Here is a 19,537-nt window from a genome sequence, read left to right on the forward strand (position 1 = left end):
AAAAATACCGTATTTTGAGAACGATTTCCGAAGTGAAAATTGAAACGTCAATAAACTTACTTTAACCCTTAATTGTGGCTTATTCCCATTTAATTAGTAATTAATTTAAATGCCATAAGAAAATAGCTTCAGAAGAATAGGGTAAAAGTTGATTAAAGAAAAATGAAAAAGAAAAGATAAACACACATTAAAATCAGGAGGAGACCAGAAATTAAGGCAAACAAGTTAATTTTAATGTCAAGCAATAAAAGGATCAATTTTAAAAATTGTTTATTCTTTTTCAATTTTTTTACAATTATTATAATCTTTTGAAAAAACCCATAATTAAAGTAGAAATTTGTGACAAAAGTTTGTACTCATTTCAATATTCAACAAATTCTCGGATCAGTTTTTATTTTGATAATTCTATAGAGGGAGGTCAGAAGGTGATTTTTTTATTATCAAAACATTTGATAGTATAATGTAATTATTTATTTGTTAAATACGATTAAAATTTATAATTACTTGTGCAGTAAAAATCAAACAAAAAAAACTAAAAGAAATGCTTACCAGGTTATGATTCAGCCAATATTGACTTAGGTATAGACAAAAGGCGGGGCAAAAAATATGTCACAAAAAAAATATTTCTGTAATATGTTTGATATTTTGCTCTTCGTTCGTTTCGTCCCTGATATCAGTCACTTGCTGTTTTAACCTAGCTTAGACTTCTGTCTCCGTTTTAAGGTCTTTCAGCATACGTATATCATATGCATGTGATTTACTTTTCCCTACTTTTTTTTAGTTTTACTCGGAATATTCCCAGACCAGAGGAACGTGGCCTGTCTTCATATCTGTTCCTGGATAATTCTTGACAGATGTGAAGCTGTTTCGGAATATTTTATTTACCTAAAATTCACTAAAATGTAATCTATTAGAGAGAAACTCTAAGACAATAGTAAAATAAATATGCAAAAATTCGTATTAATTATTATGTTATTTCCTTTTGTTAGGAAAAGTGCACAGCATTGAAATGAAATATACCCAAGCAGAAGACTACCCAATGGACGTTTACTATCTAATGGGTTTGAGTAAGTCTATGTCAGAAAACGAGAAATTATTAAATTTGGGCGAGAGGTTGGCAACTACGATGAAAAAACTAACCTCAAACTTCCAACTGGGCTTTGGTACTTTTATTGACAAAGTTGTCATGTCACACGGCAACAACTTAACAGAGAAGTAAGTAAATGATTTTAAAATTGGTTAATGGGTTCAATTATAACTGTTTTTTTTCCACAGCCGTCCCGAGATGTAAACTTTCGTATTTATTTATTATTTACATCGAAAATTCCACTTACAAATCTTACTAAAAGCAACTATTTTCACAACGAGTTTTTTGTCACCTTTGGAACGATTTCTTTCACTTTTGGAACGATTTTTTTTGCTTTTGGAACGATTTTGAATATCTACATAGACAGTCTTAATAATAATGTCAACTTGTTTTTTATTATCACAACATTTGTCCTACAAGATTCAAAAGTGTTTTATATTTCCAGTAAAAAAAATGGAAAACAGTAATGAAAGTAACGCTGAATTGATTCCACATGAGATTAATAAAGGTGCTAAAACGGCTACTTATCTATTACCGCTAAAAGCAAGAGAGGTATGAATTGGTAGTTCATAAAATAATGTGTCCATTCAGATTCTTTTTAGCATAATAAACGCCTACAGAAAAATATTTTACGTAACACGGTTTAGATAAAAGGAAAAATAGATTATAAGCAATATTTTTTAGGATACAGAGGAGTGAAAAAAGAAGAACGAGCACGAGCAACCGTAGGTATACTTTTCCATAAAAAATTTAAAGACAACACAAATAACTGCCGTTATATCTCCGAAAGAATAATGCATATAGATCACAATGGACTACCAAAAATTAAATGTCATATCTAGATGTCAATCAGAATCCCGAGACACCTATAGAAGAATACGAAATGAAACAAAGCAGTTGGTAAGAAGAACAAAAAATGAACATTGGGAACAGTTTCGAAAAAGAATGAAAAGCGACTTCTAGGGTACACAAAAATAAATAAGGAGATTCATAAGAAACCAACGGAAAGAAATGGCAGAATTGAAGGAATACAATAACATACCAACAAAATAATGGGAAATATACCTGACGGAACTGTTTAAAGGAAAGGAAAATCATAATCAACACACTTACGTACCTGAATTAAGACACGAAATAGAAATCAGGTTTCAGAAAGTAGAGATAGCCATAAATTCACTCAAAAATAGAAAGTCACCACGACCAGACGGAATAACCAATGAACTTCTAAAACACGGAGGAGAAACTATAACCCTTGAGATAATAAAACTTATACAAAAACTAATATTGCACCGCAAAATACCAGACGCAGGGAGAAACAGCATAATGATACCAATGTTCAAGAAAGAAGATAAAGAAGACCCCAACAATTATAGAGGTATAAATCTACTGAACATCGCATTTAAGCTTACCGCAAAAGTCCTAACCAACAAAATCAATAAACTAAAAACCTTATCAGATGAACAACAAGAATTTAGATCCGGAAGATCCTGCGTAGACGCCGTATTTGTACTAAGACAAATCACAGAAAATGCCATCGAGTACAATAAACCAGCATATCTATGTTTTATAGACCTGATAAAGGCTTTCGAACGCATCCAAGTCGAAGACGTCTTACACCTACTGTATAAAAGAAACATACCAATCAATATTATACAAACCATCGAAGACATCTACTTCCATAATCGAATACAGGCAAAGATAAATGGAAAACTAACACATTTAAATCGAAAGTACGACAACAAAGCTTAAAAGCAAGTAAAGCGGCGGGATCTCTTAATGACACAATCTGGAAGAACAAACACCTAAGACAAGACACAAAAACAAGAATCTATAAAGCAGCAATTAGACCTATATTATTATACACGGCGGAGACAAGACCTGACACATCTAAAACGAGACGACTACTAGAAACAACAGAGATAAAAATACTCCGACGAATATCAAAGAAAAGTCTGTTGGATAGGGAGAGAAGCAAAAACATAAGAAGAGCATGTAATATAGAAGACATAAATGGATGGGTGACAAAACGGAAAGAGGAGTGGAACGAACACATTAGTAGAATGGTAGAGGATAGAATAGCATGAGATAAGTCACAAAATGGACGTAAAAGTATTGGCAGACCAAGAAAAAGATGTTGCGATAATTTAAACAATTTAGGAGGTTAATATTGAAGAAGAAATAGGTTTTAAAGCCTACATACAAGAAGGAAGAAGAAGAAGAATTAGAAATAACACGATCTAAAAGTGATTTGAATATCACTTTCGAAATTTATTAAGTAAATTGCTATTTTTTAAATCTTTGATCACACATTGATTGCTTGCAATATACAAAGCATTCCGAGATTGAAAAAAGAAGTATCTTTAAGAACGGTTGTCTTTTAGTTGACATAATTTTGTGTATGGTCTTTCTCTTCTCAATGGAGAATGTACATAGCTGGCACAATACCAATTAAATGCACCTTTTTTATAATTTGATATAATGAATATACAGATAGAGTACATACAACTTCTGAAAGAATAGAAACTAGACAGTTAATATGGTATGGACACGTACAGAGGATGGACGACAACAGATGGCCAAAAAGAGCTATGGAATACAATCCAAGTAATAGAAGGAAACGAGGAAGACCAGCCAAGTCTTGGATACAAGGTGTTATGGAAACCATGAAAGACAGAGCCATTGATGAAGACACCTGGAGAGATAGAAAAAGATGGCGATCGAAATGCGGGAAGCGGCAGAAGCTGTAGGATCCCCGCTTATATATATATATATATATATATATATATATATATATATATATATATATATATATATATATATATAATGAATATTTACTTAACAGTTTTTTAGGGGATGACGGTGTTCGCCTTTTGCCCAACCCTCAACCTAGAGAGCCAGGGCCTCTTCTGCTAATGTTGCATACCTTAGTGTGTTCTGGGTAGCGGGTGGTATTTAATGTATTTAGTCTCAGATACCTCTTTTGCATCCCAGGGTAAACTATCAAAAAGTGCGGTTCTCCAATTCTTCCATCTACTTATGGAATAGGCATGTTTCCAATTTTAAAATTTGCAGCATTTAGTAAAATATATTTAAAAAAAAAAAATCTAAATACATATATCTGAGAATTAGATCGTTGCTTTGTCACAATTAAGCATTATCTTCAATAGCTACAGCTACACAGTGGCAAAATAATAGGTTTTTTTTTTATTTTGGACCTTCTTGGGGAGATTTCTCCATTCCCCCTGTGTATCCGCCATTGCTACAGCTACAAAATCTGTATAACTTAAAAAAATTATGAGCAGAAAAACATTGTACTGTTATTTTTTTTATAGTTTCGTGCATCCTTGCGAAAATTGTACTGTTCCTCACGGCTACCAACACGTCTTAAGACTATCCACAGATGCCGAATTGTTTTCAGTAAGTTTTTGAATAACTGTAATTTACTCATTTTTACCATAATATATAAGAAACCATTAAGAAAAATCCTAATTGAAGCTAAACTAAATCATCATCAGTCCAAACCAGTTCGTTACTGAACATGGTCCTCCCCAAGCAACTTTCATTTCAATCTATTCTACGCTGTATCAATCCAATTGGTAGGGATTAATATCACGCTTATACACACTCTTTAAAATAAAAGAAACATTTTATAATTTGTGATTTTTTTGCAGTTATATAAACCATTTTGAACCAATTTGAGTTTAACATATCTCGAAAAACTTTTGAAATGCACATTGTCAAATGTTTAAGAGCTATCTTAAAAATAGATTGTCTTTTATATATAATTGTAGACTTTATCTATAAATCAATCGAGTTTTTTATAATATGGCAACCCCTTACGAACTACCATAAATCTTCAATAGTTTTTCATTGAATCTAATGAATTATAATGTGTTTTTTTAAGTTAAGCAAGTAACAGCAGATTCCATAGATATTCAAAATTAAACTTTTATAGATATTTACTTACTTATCCGTGATTTTCCTCCTTCGTATGGGGCTCCATTCGGTTATTCTCTTTATCCATCTGCTGTCGCTACTTCTTGTTACATGTCCATACCACTTTAGTCTTTTTTGTTCTATATATGTTAGTATATCTGTTTCTATTGATGTTCTTTGCCTTATTTCGTCATTACTTCTTCTATCCATTCTTGCTACTCTGCAGCATCTTCGCAAGCATTCCATCTCTGTTGCTATTATCTTACTGCTGTTTTTCTTGTTTATGATCCAATTGTCAGCCCTATATGTCATAATACTTCGCACTAATGTTTTATAAATCTGTGTTTTTGTCTTTCCCACCATACTGAGTTAAGTTGTCGGATTGCTGTTCTTGTTTGTCCTAATCTTTGTGTAATTTCTTCCTCTATTGTTGCCTTTTTCGTGATTATAAACCCCAAGTATTTGAATTTATCCTTTCCTTTGATTGTTACTTTTTCATCAATCTGTAGATCTTCTATGTCTTCTTCACTTGTAGATAGATACTCTGTCTTCGCGAGGTTAATATCTAGGCCAGCCTTGGTATATTTTTCTTGTAGTTTCTTCATCATGTAGCTGAGGTCGTCTTGGTCTTGTGCAATCACTACTTGATCGTCTGCAAAGCTTAACATATATAGGTATTCGTTCTGTACCGGTACTCCCATGCCTTCGCATTTTTTTCCATGTAGTTAAGGCTTTCTCTAAGTATATTTTGAATAGGGCTGGAGATGTGGAACAACCCTGCAGGAGCCCTTTTGTTGTGGTGAAGTCTCTTATGATTCTTGTTCCCATTTTAATGGACACTTTATTTTCTTTATACAGAGCTTTTGTAGCTTCTATGAGTTCCGTCTGTATTTCTAATTTGTACATTGCCTCCCATAGTTCTGACCTTGGTACAGAGTCATACGCCTCTCTCAGGTCCACAAATGCCAAATGTATCTCTATTTTTTGCTTTTTTCTTTTCCAACAGTTGTTCCAGTGTGTATATGTGGTCTATGCATGATCTTCCTGCCGTGAAGCCTGCCTGATCTTCCCCGATTTTGCCTTTTATGGCTTGCTCTATCTTTTCTCGCAGTATCTTCCGATATAAGATTGCAATTGATGATATTACGCTTATTCCTTTGTAGTTCTCGCATCGTTTTCTATCTCCTTTCTTAAATATAGATGTCATAAAATGTTCAAAAAACTTTGACGAATTTATCGTTTTTTTAAATCATTTTACATCTGATTTTGAAATTATTATTTTAACGGAAACTTTACAGCTTGTTAATTGCAATATATTTCAAATACAGGAATACGAACTCATATATAGTAGAGGTAACTTTAATAGAAATGATGGTGTTATTGTATATGTAAAAAACAATCTAAACTATAAATACAACATTATTAAGATCTCTGAAATGACAGCAATCGAATTAAACATCTACGGAAAAAATGAAAATATTAAAATCGTTTCTACATACAGATCACCAAGCTCATGCCCAAAGGTATTTAATTCATGCCTTAACAATTATTTGCGCCATACAAAGAAGTCGGACATTAATATTTTTGCAGGAGATATTAATGTCGACTTATTAGTTGATGATGACTATGTATCGGAGTATAAAAACTTACTTAACATGCATGGATATGTATCATATATAAACCAAATCACAAGACCTCACAGTAAAACGTGCCTCGATCATTTCTTTATTGAAAATTCACAAAAAAGTAAACATAAACTTAGTTCTTACATTTTTAACTACGAAATAACTGATCATAGTCCCATTGCATTAATATTAGAAAATTTCAACTCTTCAGTTAATCCCACAAGAAAACAAAAGTACACAATGTTCAAAAAATATACAGATTACATACAATTAAAGCTAAATTTAAAAGACGAAAACTGGATCTCAGTTTATAATTCCACAAATATAAATAATACAACTGAGGAGTTTATCAATACACTACAACGAAATATTGACATAACAACTAAGGAAGTACAAATTCGAAAAAAATCAAAAAATAAAAAACCTTGAATCAATTTAGAATTATTAAAAGCTATTGAGGAAAAAAAACAATTTGTATAAAAAATCTAAGAAACACCCCAGTGACATGAATATCATTAACGAATATAAATTATCCAAAAATCTCAACAGATTATTAACAAAAGCAAAAAAGAAATATTTTAATGACTTAATTGATAAAAATACTTGCACTTCAAAGGCTCTTTGGACATGTGTCAAAGAATTGTGTGGTGGAACAGTAGTTAAAACAGCAATTGAGCAGATAAAGACAGATGATAATTTAATAACAGATCATGGACAAATCGCAGATCTATTTAATAACTATTTCAGTGATTTGGGAAAAAAATATGCTGAGAAAATTGATACACCTCTCAATTATGTTGAAAAGATTGAGTATGTAAAAAATAGCATATATTTATTTCCAACGAATGAAGATGAAGTCATTGAAACTATACATACACTAAAAAATAAAAAATCGCCAGGTATAGATACCCTTAGATCAGAATTGTTAAAAGAAGTTGCAGAACAAATTGCTAAACCATTGACCTATATAATCAATAACTGTTTCAGATTAGGTATATTTCCCAATGTATTAAAAACAGGTATCATTAAACCGCTTTTTAAAGGTGGAGATCGTAGTGAACTTGGAAACTATAGACCAATAAGCTTGACTTCGAATCTCAGTAAAGTAATCGAAAAAATTATAAAATCTCGTCTAAATAATTTTTTAAAGAAACATGATATATTATCTGAAAGTCAATATGGCTTTAGAGAGGGAAGGTCTACAGAATATGCAATTGGTAAATTGGTAAAAAATATTTACAATGCTTTAGATAATAAAAAAGCTTCTTTATGTATATTTGTAGATCTCTCTAAAGCATTTGATACTGTAAACAACAAAATACTGTTACATAAACTAAAAAATTACGGCATCAGAGGTGTGGCCTTCAAATTGTTAGAGAGCTACTTAAGTGACAGACAGCAAAAGGTAACTGTAGATGGTAAAATCAGCATGACCAGAACTGTGACTTACGGAGTCCCGCAAGGAACGGTGTTGGGGCCGCTTTTATTTACTATTTATATAAATACATTGCTTACATTGCAGACCTCAGGCCAGATCATAAGTTTTGCTGACGATACAGCTATTTTTTATAGCAATAATAATTGGAAAAAGTTAAAGGAAAATGTCGAAATGGACTTTGTAAAAATAAAGAAATGGTTTCAACATAACCATTTAACATTAAATATTGAAAAAACTAAATACTTGCCATTTTCGTCATACACCACTGGGTTACCAAATTTCAACCAACTTAAAATTATCAACGATACAACAATTCCAGAAGCAGAAAATATTAAGTACCTTGGTATTGTAATTGACAGACACCTAAAATGGGATCATCATATCAAATATGCAGTCCAAAAAATAAGAGGTTTACTCCTAAAATTCAAATAACTTCGCGACTTCTTAGATGTTCACCACTTAAAGATTTTATACTATTCTCTGGTACAATCACAATTAACCTATGGGATTATTGGATGGGGTGGAGCGTACAGTGTTCACCTTAAAAATCTAAACGTTATACAACATTGGATAATTAGAATAATATATAGAAGGGGTATAAGATCTTCAGTGGACCAATTATTTACAGACAGTCATTTTATGGATTTAAACCAGTTGTACTCGTACAAATCATTAGTATATTTACACAGAGAGAAATCATTTCTGAATTGTACCCACCATACATATCAAACTAGAAATAGAAACTTAACGATATTAGTACCAAAAAAAGGAAAAACCATTGGCCAACGTTGCATTGATTTTTTGGGACCAAAAATGTTTAATTGCTTACCATCTACCATCAAAATAATACATAACTATAAAAAATTTAAAAAAAAATTAAAACAATGGATCCATGGTAACAGATATAAATTGCATGAAGTCATGAACAGCTATTAATGAGCTTCAATTTCATATAAATGTTATATTTTTAAATATTATGTTTTACTATTTGTTATTTGTCAACAGTTTGTATGTTATTACTAGACTTCGGCAAATATGCAAATAAAAATGTAGAAAATATGCGCATAAATATGCGTGTGTTTACCCGAAAATATGCAAATATTTTACAAAATATGCATACAAATAAATAAACAAATCGTAAAATAGTAACAATTTTATTTAAAAAAAAGTGTACATAACTAAATATTTCCTACTATTCATTAAGATTTACATTTATTTTAAGTAACTACATCATTTTTAAGTATGAATAAACTTATTTAGAATTATGGTAACAATAAATGACCAAGTGGTGTTCAAAATTTTCTAACAAAAACTTGTGGCTTCTGTCTGAGTACATATATTTATATATGGAAAAACTTCGTTCAACATCAACTGATGTAACGGGAGCATTTTTCAAACTAACCAAAACATTTGGTTCTAAATTAATTGTTTCCGAAATATTTCCAGCTAGAACACTGACTACTTCAGAAAGAATATGGTAACCTTTATTTTTTTCCATAGTAGCTTTAAATTTTTTTAAAATATCTTTTCCTATATTACCTCTAACGTTCCGACAACATGACGCAAATTCTTTTATTAATGCTGTACTTTCGAACAATGACAGTTTTGGTGATTCTAACTGAGTAATTGTTTTTTGAACAAAACTAAAATTTGATTTTATAAATGAAAGTTCTTGTTGAAGCAAGTTACTCTGAAAAGTTTGTTTAGAATCCAAAAGAGATTGGGAACTTTCATCTGTTAACGTATCAATTATGTTCTTTATTTTAACAAAATGATCTGCATAAAAATTAGCTGCTTCTAACCATGTTCCCCATCGCGTTAAAATAGGTTGTGGTGGAAGAGGAATGTTAGGTAGCATTTCTTTATAAAGTTGAATTCTTATAGGAGATTTAAGAAATACTTTTTTGACACTGGATATCATGGTATTTACAAGAGGAAACTTTTTTCGTATTTCCTCTGCAACTCTGTTTAATCCATGCGCTACACAAGTAACATGTATTAAATCTGGGAAAAATATTTTTAAATTTTGTCCTGCTTTCACCATATAAGGAGCAGCATCCGATAAAATAAGCAGTAATTTATTAGAAGGAATAGTTGTCGGAAGAAAAAAAGTTGCTAATGTTTCTTGTATAAAACGCGAAATTGTTAAAGCATTTGTTTTCTCAAGTTGCTGGCATGAAATAAGATGAGATTTTGGTAAGGTATCTTCTTTAAGAACACCAATCAATAAATGAGCAATATACTTTCCTGAGGAATCAGTGGTTTCGTCTACAGATATGTAAAAATAATTATCTGCAATTTCTTCCTTAATATTAATTAACACCGACGAGTATAGCCCGTTCACATTATTTCTTCTTAGAGACCGATCACTTGGAACATTAAGTTTGCAATATTTTTTTAGAAACGAACTAAAATTTACATTTGCTAATTTTGAAAGCGGTAAGTTTGCAGACACTAATGCGCGACACAAGTCTTCATTAAAAGTTTCTTGCTCATCTAATTTTTTTGAAGTAGATTGGAAACATTTAGCCATTGAAGTTTGATGTTTTCCTCCTATTTTTCCTTTTTTTGCAATGTGTGAAGCAGTTCTCACATGTTGGTCTATCTGAAATTTCTTCTCACATGCTATCTATAAATAAAAATAAAAACCTTTATTTTAACCCAACCTTTAAAATATAAAAATATACAAGGTGTTTTTGGTCAATCAAATAACTGGTTTGGAAAAAAAGTGTTTTAAATGCAGTATTAATCCACAAATTAGTTTTTGTTACTAACCATTAGTACATCATATAACTTATTTTAAAATTCAACAAAAGTTTTTTTTGTTAATTCAATTACAATAAAAATAATTGTGTTTTAGAATAGCTGACTTCATAAAAAAAAGTAAAGGTGAAAAATTTTTCTAAATACACACCATTGTACTGTACCATGGACAATTTTTTCTCACTAAAGGAAGCTATTTTTCATTTAAAAACAACCTACGAGTACTAAATTTCAAGTAAATACGTTTATCGGTTTTAAAGTTATTGTTGTTATTAACTAAAAGAATTTAATTTTTTTTTAATTTTAACACCCTGTATCTCGAAAAGTAAATAAGTTTGACCCCTCATTAACTATATCGTTTTGTTCAATTTTTCGAGAAGTATCTACAGTCAAACGTTGTAAGTGTCATTTGGAAACACCCTGTATGTATGAAATATTAGATATTTAATAGAAAATATTAGATACTTACAATTTTGTCACAGACTGAACAGTAGATTTTTCCCATATCCATAGACACCTCTTTATAAGGTTTAATCCAAGTTGAAGCACTGGTTGTTTTAGGCATTATAAAATCACAATCTTCCTTTTTGTTACGCACAACGAGTGTTTACGCTTTGAATATCAAAACAAAAATGATTTACAAATCTGAGCATCAAATTAGAAATGTTTAGGTACCTAATTCAATAAACTGGGGGAGATTTTGGAAAATCCCTAAATTAGGAACAAAACTATTAGCCGTTTACCTGCTGTTAAGATACAATAAATTGTAGATAGATTTGGGGATTAGATCATAAAATGCAAATGAGCGAACCCTTAGCGATTATCCAATAACTGAATGCCTCAGTGACCGAGACTTTCTAAGAATGTTGAGGGCTACTTAAATTGATCTTCTTTGAAATTGTAAATGTTTTGGACCTGTAGAGATTACGTACTTAGATCATTTCTTGATTAAAATGACTACAAAATTTTATACAAGAATTGAAATAAATTGGTATGTTTAAAAATTTTCAAATACAGTATAAAAATCTGAACTTTTATGCACTTTATGCAAACTTTTATACAAATATGCCAAAATATGAAATATTTGCATAAAATATGCACAATATGCAAAATATGCAATATGCATATTTGCCGAAGTCTAGTTATTACTTTAAAAATTTATAATTGTAATTTGTGCGAATATGTTAAAAAAAAAAAAAAAAAAAAAAAAAAATTCAACCCTTACGTACAAGTTGTAGTCCATGTGACGAACAACTTCTGTGAGAAACTGGGTTTATTTATTGTATAAAATATGTAAATTTATATTGTAACGAATTTTTGTTATAAATAAACTCTATTATTATTATTATTATTATATATGCCTCCGTCCATTCCTTTGGAAGCTGTTCTCCATTTATGGTTTTCTGAAAAGCTCATGTGAGATGCCTCCAGGTCCCGGTGCTTTCTTATTTATGATTGCTTTTATGGCCGTTCTCATATCCCTATCTGTTATTTCTATTTCTTATTGTGGGGATTTGCTTCGTCTTCGCCTGTTTTCTTTTCCAATGAATTGTGGTCTTTGTTCTGTTAATAGTTTCTTGTAATAGTCCTTCCATTCTTTGTCCTGTATATTTACCAATTTAATTTTTTCTTATGAGTTTTGTTTCAATCCTCTCAGTACTTTCCATGACTCCGAAGTTCTTGTACCTTATATGTATGTTTTAATATTTAAGCAGGTTCTTTCCTATTCTTCATTATTTTGTTGTGTTATTTGTTTTTTCACCTCTCTATCTTTTCTCTATATTCTTTATAAACTTTATCGTTGTTTGTAGTCAGCCATTTTCTGTATAGTTGCTTTTTTTATTAAATTATTCTTTTTGTTGGTTTATTTATTTCATTATAGTGCTGTTTATTTGTTATATGTTCTTTTTTTCTTTATATGTGACTTTATACAGCATATTTTTACCGTTTACTACATCCCAATCGCCATTTCTTCTTGTCGTATATATCTTCTTCAGTGAGGTCTATTGTTTCCATTGCTGTTTTTATTTGTCCGTTCCACTGTAGTCTAGGACGTCCTCTTTTCCTGCAGCTTGTTCTTCAAAACACCATTTCCATTGCATTTATTGTTTCCATTCTTCTCTGTGAGCCACATAGTGAGCAGCTTTCCACTATTGTATTAAATATGTGGTGTTTAATTTTGCTTGTAATATCTTTGGTCCATATAATCACATCCGTTTCATCTGATCCTGTATTTGTTAAAGTTAACCCCAGCTATTTAAATTCATTTGTTTGTTTTATTAAGTTGTTATTCACCTCCAAGTCTTCTGCGGTGTTTTCAATGTAGATGTATTGCGTTTTATAATAATTAATTTCCAAACCTCAGCTTCCAAATTTTTCTTCCAGTTTTTTTGGTATGTCCGCAACTGTTTCTCCGTCCTTCCTTTATTGATTTTCTCATATAACCTAACCACAGAAGGTACGGCGCATAGTCCCCTATAATTATTCGGGCCTTTTTTCTAATGTCTTTCTTCTAATGGCATACAACTCTTTGCGGTCTACTTTGTCCTGCTTGACAATGTCCTTCCATTCTGCCCTGTCGTATAATTTTCTTCGCCACTGCCTGATGTTCATGGTTTTAAGATCTTCCTGTACATCGTCTATCATAAGCATTTGTTAAATATTTGTTTTAATTCTTCTATTAAGGTCGAAAGTTATTTTATAAACATATTTATTATATTTTTTTTTCTTATTGCTACATACACTCCCCTTTCTGCTCTTTGGTCTTTATTTACTCCGCTGTAGTAATGAATAAAAAAAATAAATCTAATTTAATATATTTTTTTAAAGGTTAAAATACGTTTATTGACGTTTCAATTTCCACTTCGGAAATCGTTCTCAAAATACAAATATTAGTAAATTAAACAAATTTTGTTTTTTGTTACTTAGTGAAAAATTCTTCTAATAATTTAATTTTATCTGACTCATCTATATTGACAATTCAGACATACCTTATACATTTTAAAGTAGACGACTTTAAAATGATATTGCCAATATTGTTGAGTTGCGTTCCTGGGACGACTTTACTTATAAGATAGTTCATTCGATTACATGAAATCAACTTTTTGAGAATATCCGTCAGAAAAGATCATAACATGTAATTCGTCTTTAAAAAGACAAATACATGCCATGATGACAGTAAAATTCTCCTGTTAGTGATTCCATAGTAAATTATGAGGGAAAAACCAGGAAAAAAACCTCATAATACTATCCCGACATGGTAAGTATTTGATCGGGCATTTAGTTTACCTTCAATAAACACCAAATTCCGATTTTATATGTTTGTTATATAAAAAACATAAATGATGTATTCTCTATATGTTACTGACTTACCAATACTGGTATTTTCCTTTTAATAACTTCCTGTTTCAATATGGGTAACCAGATCCTACTACATTCTGCCGAGGAATTCGCGACACAATTGGTCTCATTTAGCAAAATTGAAACGTCAATAAACGTATTTTAACCTTTAAAAAAAAATAATTTAATATATATTGAAAAAGTTGTAAATAAAAATGTTAAGATATATTATACCAGTTTTTACAAGATGTATATCTAATTGTCTAATTTATATAGCGCGCTGTGAAACAAACAAATGTTTCTGGAAATTTGGGGGCACCTAAAGGAGGTTTCGATGCCATATTACAAGCATTGCAATGTAGGCATCAGATTGGTTGGAGAGAACAAGCTAGAAAATTGCTGGTAGTTTCCACAGATGCTAATTTTCACATCGCTGGAGATGGAAAAGTAAGTAACATCTAACATCTGTACTACAAAATACTGTACTATAAGATTTCGCCCAGTACTATTACTCCCTGGAAAAGCTTTATGAAACGATTTTATTAACGTCTAATTTTTTGTCTTTATTATTTAATTTATGTACACTTATTTACTAACAATTATTACTAAAACTCAAATGCAACTACTTTAATTTACACTATTTATTTATAATTTGCTTGATACAACAATTTTAGAGTTCCCTCAATTTGGCTAGAAGAATATGGACCGGTTTTTTTACCTTCGATAGTCGTTTCTCGATTTATCGGAACCAGTTTTGAAGCCTTTACCATTAGTGGCGAAGTGTTTGGAAATATACCTGTCGACGCTCAAATCTTCGGGAAGGTCACAGGTCGGTTACCGGCGGCTAACATAACGTTGCCCCCTCCTTAAGAGATGGTTCCTCCTGGAACCTTATCGAGACTGGAACTGGATGCTGCTATCGACAACTGGACCCACTTTCACAACTTTTAGTTATCCAAAGTGACAAGGGATGGTTTTCTCTCCGCAACAGTAACTATGTGGATTGCAACAGATTACTTTTCCGGGAGCTGGCAGTTGGCATTGAAGTTCATCAACTCGACCAAACTTCCTGCGAAAGACGGATGCCAACCCTGGTGCATCTTTAATACTGGCCGAGATGGTATGGGCCAGTAAATAGTCATCTGGAAGTGCGAGTAGGCTGCTCTGAAAAGATTTGTGGTTGTTGTGTTAAACCGCGTACGTAGATTTTTCAGCCAGGAAATCCTTCGCTTTCCTTCTACCTTTCCTTGTAGAATTAATTGCAGCAAGCCATATCTTTCGTTGTTCCTCATGATGTGGCAGAGGTATTAGATTTTTGCTGATTTTATTGTGGTTAACAACTCTTTTCCTTTTGACATTTTTAATAAAACGTCCTGATTAGTAAATAACATCTTTAATCTTCTCCATAATGAGGTACGGACCTTTCCAGAATTGCTGCAACAATCTAAGGTATCTCCTCGAAGAGCAATATTCAGTTTTACAGCCTTTTATTTTTTGGACCAACCATTCGCTCTTATAGCTGATTCGAACTGTTTAATATAGTTGTTCCATGATGATTTTTTATCAAAATGTGGGACTTCACCACAAACAGAGCCTCTTTTCTTGTTTACATAACAGAGCCTCTACTCGCTTTAAATATGGGCCGCGTTTCCAACTTACATTTGGCGGCGTCGTCTTTCGTCTCTACTGTAATTGATTTGATTTCTCGGTCTGCTGTTCCTGTTTCCTCTATCTCCTTTTTAATCTCTTTTATCTTTTTTTCGAAACCCGAAATATTGGAAACAAAATATCGGTTCGCAGAAACTTTGCTTTCCAACGAAGAAATCCCGTTAGAAAATATGCGTTCCGGAGACACAATGTCCGTAGAAACTTTGTGGATATTACCCGAAATTTTATTTCGAAAACAACTCTTTTCTCAATAGAATCAAGATCCCGATCTTCCAGCTCTAATCGTAATTCTGAGATTTTTAGATGGCTTACTTATGGCTTATTTTATTTAGAACCAATTTATTAAACATTAAAAATTGTCCATCATTTTCATAAAAAATAAGTGTTTTAAATTTTAATGAGCAAAATTATTATTTAATAATACAATCCTTTCCATTCGCTCATAAATATATAATAGCAAGTACTTTTCTCTAATTTCCATGTTTATTATTTAAATCAACTTAGGTACTTGATTATAATTTGGCATTTAAAGTTTTCACATTATAGTTACTGAAAGTGAAGTTACTATAAGTGAAAAATGTAAACAATCACGTCACTGCCGGGCCAGAGGAATTATATCATTTGATAATAATTGAATCCTTTATTTAGTACTTACTGGTAGCTATTCATGCGCACATGCTACGGTGAATCGGTGAAATTTTTACAATGAGTGGTGCTTTACAAAAAAAAAAACGGGTATGGCAGTCCAGTGGGACTGCCGGTTGAAGTTATACTTCTATACACGCATTCGCGGTTACAAATTTATTTGGGAGCACAATCTGCACAATCATTACATATGTAATTCTATAGGTAAGACATAGCAGAAAGAAAAACAGAATTAATAACAACTTACTAACAATGAAGGATTGAATCAATATTTTGATGAAAATGTATATTTTTATTTTCATATATGTATGAAAGGAGTTGAATGCAAAATTTTTTTACACATACTCTGCAGTAAAATTCATTGTTTATTTTATTATCAATATAATAATACAATACAAATTAAACTGCAATATTCATAAGTATTTAAAAATGACAATAATATACATAAAAAAATACACTACAATACAGTGCAACATAATTCCATATATAATAATACAATACAAATTAAAATGCAATATCCATAAGTATTTAAAAATGACAATAATGTAATAATATTATTAAAAAAGTCCTCCCCGACTGGGAATCGAACCCCGGTCTCCCGCGTGACAGGCGGGGATACTGACTACTACACTACCGAGGACATAACACAAATATATTTCAAAATTGACAGTTCTGGATCATACAGTGATTTATTGAGATTATTATTTTGAAATACAAAAGAATAATATAATTATGAACATTTAATAAATAATACAAAACATATCACATAAATAATAATATTAATAAATATTTTATTATATGTATAATATTAGGTGTATATATATATATATATATATATATATATAATATATATATATATATATATATATATATATATATATATATATATATATATATATAATATTAAATTATATATACAGAAGGAACATTTTTATATTCGAGAGAGGAATAGAGAGAAAATATATCCTCTGTCTCTCTCTTACTCATTATCTTACATATGTAATGGTTTCACAGATTCACTCCCATACAAATTTCCAACGTGGAGCGCGTGTATAGAAGTATAACTTCAAAAACATACAGAATTGTCACTACCCTGGCAAATAAATGCAAAATATACCTATATAATATGTTGCAATTAGTAGACACAATTTTTACTATTATCATGATATTATGACTCTATCAATCAGAGTTCGGCTCCAGCAGGCGAACGGTGCAGACGCGCAGCGAAGAGCGACAAGCAGCGAAGTGTGCTTTGGTGGGGGCAATCGACCTGACCGCAACGGAGCTTTTTAGCTCCCGGTGAGTGTGAGTAAGACACCGAGTGTTGCACGGGCTTTTGTCTACATTCAAAGCGAAAAGCGGATGCGGGATATTTTTAAGTTAAAGCTTGAGGGGTTGCCTTTATAGGCTCCTCGCGGAGGCTTTTAATAGCTTCGTGTTAGCGAAACATACGGGTTCACCTCAGTGGGTCGACAGGTATGACACTGTAAGGCCTAGTTTTTTGAATCTAGGTCGGACAGAAACGGCCCCTGCCTCTGAGGTGAGTGAAACGTCAAGAGGGTCCCTCCCTGAGAAATCGGGGAGTGAACTACCGAGAGGTTGCTGGGACGACACCCAGGAAAACCGTCAGGCAGCGGCTTGGCGGGAAGACAAAAACAGAGTCGTCTGAGTAATAAACTCCAATTTTAGTCTTGAACACTTATGTGTTCACTGCCTTACGGCACTATGAGTGATCTCCCCCCCCCCCACACCAAAAAGTCACGCAGGTGGCATCACAAGAAAAAGAAGATGGTGACTATTCCGAGTCACCCACCCCTTCGGTTGCTTCAGCAATTAAACTCTATAATGACTTTACCTCAAAATTAACACCTGAATCCGCGTTAATCGAAAAAACCTCCGATGATGAATCGTTCATCCCGAACGAAGAGGAAGAAAATAGCGAGGTGGAAACAGACGACAGCGTCTCGACCACCATGGAAGTTACCCCCGACGAGGAGCTGAGCCCGGCCACCGAGTCAATTGAAGCCACGCCCCCAAACGACGTAATAGGCCCCCACAGTGGACATCATCTCCACCGCAACGGATGCCGAGCCGGAGGTAGGCAGAAAACAAAAACGGCAAAGACCAACCGCTGACTTTTCAGAAGAAGAGGAAGCGAGGAAAAAATCAAAAGAAAAGGACGAAAGCGGACTTTACAAGTCAGTAGATTTACTGACTGAGCAAATCAGGCAGCTCCAAAAAGAGAGCCGTCAACGAGAGGAACAGGCACAAGCCCAAATTCAAGATCTCCTAACTCAGATGACTGAGTTAAGGAAAGAAAACCAAGCAAAAGACGAGGAAATAAAGAAATTGGTCGGCCATATAATGGCTCTGACCGAGAGAAATAAAAAAATCATACAAGAGGAAAAGTAAGATATGGAAATACGGAAGATACCATACGGAAGATCTACGCATAGGGTCCTGGAATTCCGGTGGAATTTTCCAAAAACTCAACCTTTTGGACGAGATGATTAATAGATTAGAGCTCGATGTCGTAGCCCTTCAAGAAACAAAACTAGTGGAAAGGAAGAAAACCAAATTTCCTGGCTACGACATCTACAGAACTGACCACAAGATCAGGAGGAACAGCCATACTAGTTAAAAAAGGCATAGAACATGAACATATACCAACACCAGATGGACTGGTGACAATGGAAGCCACGCTAGTTAGATTAAAGGCCAACAACGAAACACTAAAAATAGTGTCAGCTTATGTCAGACCAAATGATTTGATATTCGATGAAGATTTGAGATTAATCCTCGACAGAGAAGAGCCCACAGTAATTATAGGAGACCTTAATGCGAGATCTCCCAACTGGTTCGATAGAGCGACCAACAACAACGGGAGACGACTTTGCGCCCATCTCGAAAATAGACCAAACACCTACGTGATCGGACCAACAGAACCGACGTGTTTTCACGGACAACTCCCTACACATCTAGACATTGCAATCCTACACAACGTGGGTCAACAATACGTAATACACTCTCTAAATG

General features: G+C 32.5%; 1 protein-coding gene across 1 annotated transcript in view; it reads left to right on the forward strand.

The window, feature by feature from the left end:
* Nucleotides 1–19,537, forward strand: part of LOC140441496 (integrin beta-PS-like) — a 61,523-nt gene that overhangs the window by 16,167 nt on the left and 25,819 nt on the right. Inside the window, exons 4-6 of the mRNA XM_072532252.1 lie at nt 990–1,215; nt 4,420–4,504; nt 14,465–14,635. Of these exons, the coding sequence (XP_072388353.1) occupies nt 990–1,215; nt 4,420–4,504; nt 14,465–14,635 (482 nt within the window). The remainder of the gene's footprint in view (nt 1–989; nt 1,216–4,419; nt 4,505–14,464; nt 14,636–19,537) is intronic.

This window comes from Diabrotica undecimpunctata, chromosome 5 (genome assembly GCF_040954645.1).
Source record: "Diabrotica undecimpunctata isolate CICGRU chromosome 5, icDiaUnde3, whole genome shotgun sequence".
Lineage (NCBI taxonomy): Eukaryota > Metazoa > Arthropoda > Insecta > Coleoptera > Chrysomelidae > Diabrotica > Diabrotica undecimpunctata.